Source organism: Diabrotica virgifera, chromosome 6 (genome assembly GCF_917563875.1).
Source record: "Diabrotica virgifera virgifera chromosome 6, PGI_DIABVI_V3a".
Classification (NCBI taxonomy): domain Eukaryota; kingdom Metazoa; phylum Arthropoda; class Insecta; order Coleoptera; family Chrysomelidae; genus Diabrotica; species Diabrotica virgifera.
The window spans coordinates 220,589,981-220,596,886 of NC_065448.1; the positions used below are offsets into that span (position 1 = coordinate 220,589,981).

General features: G+C 35.6%; 1 protein-coding gene across 1 annotated transcript; it reads left to right on the forward strand.

Annotated features, from left to right (window-relative positions):
• Window positions 1-1,024: 1,024 nt before the first annotated feature.
• Window positions 1,025-1,317, forward strand: LOC126886717 (drosomycin-like). The gene has a single exon (XM_050653721.1). The coding sequence runs from the start codon at window positions 1,051-1,053 to the stop codon at window positions 1,249-1,251; it is 201 nt and encodes a 66-aa protein (XP_050509678.1). The 5' UTR covers window positions 1,025-1,050; the 3' UTR covers window positions 1,252-1,317.
• The last annotated feature ends 5,589 nt before the right edge of the window (window positions 1,318-6,906 follow it).

Sequence of the window (6,906 nt, forward strand, 5' to 3'; positions counted from 1 at the left end):
TTTCACTATTTGTTGAGCATATTGGTACTTATTATTTCTCAGTATGTGGCCTAGGTATGATGGTTTTCTAACTTTCACTGTGTTGAAAAGTTGTCTTTCCTTGTCTATTCTATGCAGCACTTCTTCATTTGAGGTATGCGATGTCCATACAATTTTGAGGATTATCAGGTAGATCCACATTTCAAAGATCTCAAATTTATTTACGGTTGCTGTTTTGAAGGTCCACGTTTCAACTGCAAACAAAAAAGTCGGCCAGACGTAGCATTTTGATAAACGTAGTCGAATTTCGAGTTTTATTCGAAAATCACATAGCAGTCTTTTGATTTTTTCGAAAGATTTTCTGGCCTCGATCTTATTTTTAGATCAGGATTTAGGTTGATATTGATCCAATACCTCAGGTACTTAAAGGTTGAGGTACATTCTGGTTTTTTCGAATCGACATCATCTTGGTTTTCTTAATGTTTATTTTCCAAATTGCTCACAGATCGACTTGATCCTGTCGATGAGTCGTTGTAGACCCAAGTCGGAATGCGCAATCAACACCGTTGATCTTGGTCAATTAATGACAAATTGGGCATTATTATTTAGTTTCTTGGTAAAGATTAGAAACTTTGGCTTAGGCGACTAAAGTGATGAAGGCGTGCTAAATGGATCAATAGAGCTCAAGGAATATTGAACGATCTCAACCCAGATTCATTGGTCCATCTTAGATATAATTATATCTTAGATATATATTTCTAAATTTTGTCATAAGCTGTTGCCCAGTTCGGAGTATTACATTACGTTTAATTTGCTTTAAGAATCCCAAAAAAGACATTGGGTGAGTCACTCCTAATATAACTTAAGATTAATAAATATAAGAATATTTCAAGTATCCTCATCTAGAATTTTATGACAAAACACTAAATAAAACTATTTTTTTTTCAGCACTTCTCAAGATATTTTTCAGTTAACGTGTAGAAGTGTGCAAGTTTGATTTGGTTAGGAGGCCCAAGCTAACTTACCTTTTTTTTGTTTCAGAAAACATACCTTGTTTCTCCAACCTCTAAAATGAAGGCCTTCTACTTCTTGACTCTCCTCTTCGTTCTTGCTATCAGCACTGAATATGCTTTAGGCGACTGCTTGTCTGGAAAATTCCACGGGCCATGTGCAGTATGGGATAATGGACTATGCCGTAGACTATGCGGTGAAGAAGGACGTCAGACTGGTCACTGCAGTCCTAGCCTGAAATGTTGGTGCGAGGGATGTTAACTATATCAATAAATAATGTAATTCGGTTAGAATTATAATTCAATTAATAAAAATGTATTCTAGCAATATTTTTTTAACAGCGTCTCTCTACTGACCCTCCCAGTTTGTTGGGTAGATGGTAGACTACTGTCCTGCAGAAACTAAACGATCTAATCTACCGCGTCCAGTTTTCAGTTATAAGTAAAGCCAGGATATTTTATATCGAGATATTAGTTTCATACCGTGAAAGTTATTTATTTCTCGTATGGCATAGATACAATAAGAACACATAATTTAAAAAAAGTATATAAAACATTACATGAAATATCACAAACGAACATCTGATGTATTAATATAATGTAAAACATTTTCGGTCACATTCAGGAACTCATCGAAAACTCCAGGGTATTACCGCCTTCGGGGGCATTCCTCAATAATGTGGCGGACGGTCTGCCGTTGCGCACCGCAGTCACACTCAGGAGTAAGGGCCTTTCCCCATCTATGCAAGCTGTCAGCACATCTACCGGTACCTGTTCTTATTCTGTTCAGCGCCGTCCATGTATTGCGGGGCAGTTCAAAGCCTGGCGGTTTCTGATCGATACAGGCCATTTGGTGTGCTTCCTCTGGGGAGTCGCTCTCCCATTGTCTTCTCCAAGCGTTGGTAGGGTCGAAATGTTCCTGATGTAAGGAGGTGGCCCTTAACAATGGGGGATATCTGGAGCGCAGTCTGTTCATTTCGATATCAAGCTTATCATGGTGGATGGGTAGTTGATGGTTAGCCTCGATTTTTCGATATTCTCTGAGAAGAGAATGACTTCTTCTTAGTTTCGGCGTTGGAATGTGACTCAGAATGGGAAGCCAATAGTTCGGTGTTGGTCGAATTGTACCTGAGATCATTCGCATTGTCTGGTTTAATTGGGTGTCAATGATCTTTGTGTGTTTGCTATTGAGCCATACCTCGAAGCATATTAAGCCGCCGAGTATATGGGTCCGAGAGCGGATGATCTGAGTACGGAGGCTGAGGACCCCCATGTGGTGCCACATAGCTTTTGGATTATATTATTTCGCGTCTTCAGTTTTTCTGCCGTTCTTTGTAGGTGTTTCTTAAAACTTAAAGTTCTGTCAAGAGTCACTCCAAGATATTTTGGTGTTGAGTTATGAGTGAGTAGTCTGTTTTCAAAGTGAACAGAGAGTTTTTTGTTAGCTTGGGCATTATTCGGATGAAAACAGCACACTTCAGTTTTCGTTGCATTGGGCCGTAGCCTCCATTTGCGAAAATATTCACCCATAACAGCAAGGTCATCCGTCAGTATTGTTTCTGTAACATTCATGTTATTATGTCTTGCTGCAATGGTCCAATCGTCAGCGTAGCCAAATTTCTGCGAAGTTGTCCTAGGTAGGTCCGCGATGTATAAAATAAAGAGTAAGGGTACCAAAACAGATCCCTGTGGCAGTCCATTGCTGAGCTTCATTTGGACACTTCTTAAGTTGCCCATTGTGACGTGAAAAGGTCTGTCGGTGAGCATGCTATCACTGCTATTACCTTTTGGCATGGGATGGCACGGATCAGTTTGCAGATTAGTCCTTGTCTCCAGACGGTGTCGTATGCAGCTGATAGGTCAATGAAAGCAACGGATGTTTTTTGCATTCTTTGAAAACCTGCTTCAATATGTGTTGTTAGGGATAGGATCTAGTCTGTGCAGCTGCGGTTAGGTCTGAACCCTGCTTGCTCAATAGGTATCACCCCAAATATGTGGTTACTAATTCTGTTGTGGATTAAGTATTCCAACAGTTTATAGACACAGCTCAGCAGTGCAATCGGTCGGTAGCTTTGGGGTTGATCATTTGCTTTTCCTGGTTTCAATATGGCTATAATGGAGGCCTTTTTAAGGGAATGGGGAATTTCTCCTGATTTTAACATATCTGTGTAGAAATCAGCCAGCCATTTCCTAGCATATTTGCTACAATGGAGTAAAAATTCTGGATGTATTTTATCGGAGCCGGGTGCCTTTCCAGGCTTAATTTCTGATATTGCTAAGGTAAGTGGAAGTGATCCACCACTGTGTACTTCAGTCGGTCACTGATAGACCAGTTATTCTACAATTATTACACAATCAGTTATTCTTCACATTGTAGGCAAATAACAAATATTTAGGAAGGATTTCTGAAGGTTTTTTCCATTTAGAAAAAGTCTCTTGATCAAAAAGAAGTATTAAAAATCTTCCATTCATTTGTTTGGCCTCAGCTACCAGGGCTACACCAGAGTAGGAGAAGTATAAGTACCTAGGAGCAATTATAAACTGACAGTTAGATCAAGACGAGGAGATAAAGGTCAGAACAGAAATAGCTCGAAAAGGATATATAAAATATTAGTCAATGTCAATAGTCAATGTTAACAAATAAGAAATTGAGTATGGTTATCAGATTGAGATTCGTCGAATGCTATGTTTGGTCGCAACTACTGTATGGGGTAAAAGCTTGGACTCTAAAAGCGCAATCTGTAAAAAATTGGAGGCATTCGAAATGTAGCTATATAGGTGTATTATGCAGAATTCCTTAGACTGCAAAAGTCTCAAACGAAGAAGTCTTTGGACGAATTAGACATGACCGACAGCTAATGAACACAATTAAAATAAGAAAAACATCGTATCTGGGCCACATACTTCGAAACGATAAATACTCTCCGCTACACGTCATCGCGCAAGGAAGAGTAGAAGGGAAGGAAAGGTTTGGAAAAAAATCTTGGCTGAGGAATATCAGAGATTGGGTCGCCCATGTTCTCTCAACGTCTCAACTGTCATCAATACGACTAACTTCACGCGTAACTTTGATACAGGTGTGTGAGTGTGTTTGTGTTTTATTGGCACTGGTTTTCACAACCAACTGGCCAGTCAATTTCATAGTGATTTTTGAAGTTATACTTTCATCATCGAATTCATCAAAAGTCTTGGTCCTGGGCGTAGCTGAAACGTTAAACGTGCTCTGATTGGGTAATTACAATGACCTGTCAATAATTGTTCAATGTGTCGGTTATGGGTAAACAAATGTTGTGTACATTAGTTTTTATTGTTGTGAGGGCAGAAAAAAGCAAGATTATAATTGTAGTGACTTTTTAAATAGTTTTTAAAAGCAACAGGTAAGTACGTAATTGTAAATGTTTCAGTATCGTAATAAAAAATTACATAGCTACCTACCTATTTGGAAAATGTACAATAAACCTACCTATAGTTTGTTTTTTAACCAAGAGGAGTGATTCAAATTTACCGCGCCGTAATGCTTGTTTCTAATTGGTCCAACCGCAGGCAAGTTTACTCCACTGTTATTAAATTTTGACACTAATGACATTTATGAAATTTTGGCACTTCTCTCATTTTATAGGTTAATTAAGTATATCGGCGATTGTTTGTGTTTTCGGCATTATTCCTTTAATTTTTAGATTTTTACTACTTTTATATAAAAACAGTTGTTTTTAGAACTCTTTAGCGATGTGTTAGTATAATATAATGTATGGATTATCATCGAAGGCTGACATGATCAACGAAAAAAGAAGATGAATTTGGTGACTTTTCTAATAACTTTCTTGGGTGTGAATCTGTCTTTTTTGTTTACTCCTCTTGGTTAAAAAATCAACTATAGTATGTAATGCTTTGATTTACATAATTTGATTACCAACAAAATTTCTACCAATATTCATATAATATTGTTTTCTTACTCTATGTTTTGTTGTATTTTAATATTTCAATTCCACAAAAATCAAACTAATTCAGAACTGTCAAAAGTTTAAAACTTTTAGTTGGTCTATCTTCCAACATGATGCATATGTCTCCGTAGCCAAAATCTAAAGATGCTTGAATTTCAAAACTAACCGCGCCAATGTATGCGGGTTCAATCCCCAATACAAACTTTTATTTTTTATACATTTTATGATTGTAAGTATATTATTATATAATTTTTTTTCAGAAAATTTAGTTAAAATTTTTCCAACAATTATTGTTCAGAAATCATTTTTGTGGCATTTTTTAATGTGTTTGTGTGTGTTTTAATCTTATATTTTTTTAATTTTTGGTTTTGTTTTAATAAAATTTTTTTGAATAGTAGTAAGTATTAAAATTAGTTTAATATTTATATTTGTAATATAAATAAGTAAGAATAATTTCGTTTAAATCATAATAATAGAAGTATAACTTCTTACGTGCGTACAAAGTACACACACATTCTTTTTTAGACTATAACTTATCACTAACTTAGGGGAGTAATGTGTAGTGTATGTGTTGAGTAAGTGTCTTTTTCCTTTGCAAAGAGACGCTAATTGTATCCGAACGTCTGCGGTCCCTCAGTGAGTACCGATCCAACAAGGACAGAAACTATTTTCATTTATTAATTTATAATAAACGAAAAATTCCTGACCCTGGTGAGATTCGAACTCGCGATCATTCGGACCTTTCGATCCAAAGGTAGGCGCTCTTACCACTGAGCCACAGAGGGGGTTAACTCTGATACGAGAATTATAAAAAAAAAAGAATGTGTGTACTTTGTACGCACGTAAGAAGTTATACTTCTATTATATGATTTCAACGAAATCAATATACTTTAAACAGTTTCTCTACTACTTTCCAAAAATTTTTATTAAAACAATACCAAAAATTAAAAAAATAAAAGAATAAAACACACAAAAACACATTGAAAAATGCCACAAATGATTTCTGAACAATAATTGTTGCCAAAAATTTTAATTAAATACGTATTTTCTGAAAAAAATTATATAATAATATACTTACAATCATAAAATCTATAAAAAAAATAAAAAAATGATTAACTTGCATTGGGCTTGAACCTACTTCCCTTGTATCCCGCCGTACGAGAGTCGAATCGATTTCAAACTGCACCACCTTCGCGTATATGTCATGTGGGAATATACACACACTGAACAACTTTTTGACATTTTGTTTATATGAATTTTTATTAGTTTGATTTTTGTCGAATTAAAATACAACAATATATAGAGTAAGAAAACGATACATTAGATGAAAATTTGTAGAAAGTTGGTTCGTAATCAGATTATGTAATTATTTGAATACAACTAAAACATTTAGAATTACGTACCTGTGGCTTTTCAAAACTATTTAAAAAGTCACTATAATTATAAATTTGATTTTATTTCTGTCCTCACAACAATAAAAAATAATATATTATACAACATTTTTGTTTACCGATAACCTCCATATTGAACAATTATTAACAGATCATTTCAACACCCAATCCCCAATCAGAGCCCGTATAAAGACTAATACCAAACTGTCGGTGTGCGCATGCGCGCAGATCAATATAAATTCACCCTCAATCTCAATCGCGCCTAAAGAAGTATAACTTCAAAAATATGCATTGAAATCCAGATCCCGTAAATTTTTGAGCGTTATAAAGTGAGTACAAAGACATACATATTTTTTTGTAATTACAGCTTCAATTTACCATACACTTCTCGTAAACTCTGCCGATAAGGTAGAGTCGTGTTGAAGAAACCTGGTGTGCCCTCAGAGATTGGACTAACCTCATGAACAGATATTTCACGTTGCAAAAATAGGGAAGCGCTTAAAAGTAATCTCCAACCTTTGTTAGAAGACGGTACAATAAGAAGAAGAATTGTCACTTTTAATTATTAATCAATTTGGCGTTTAT

Excerpts from the sequence above, each read along its gene's own strand:
- LOC126886717 (XM_050653721.1), top strand. The coding sequence starts at position 1,051 with ATGAAGGCCTTCTACTTCTTGACTCTCCTCTTCGTTCTTGCTATCAGC.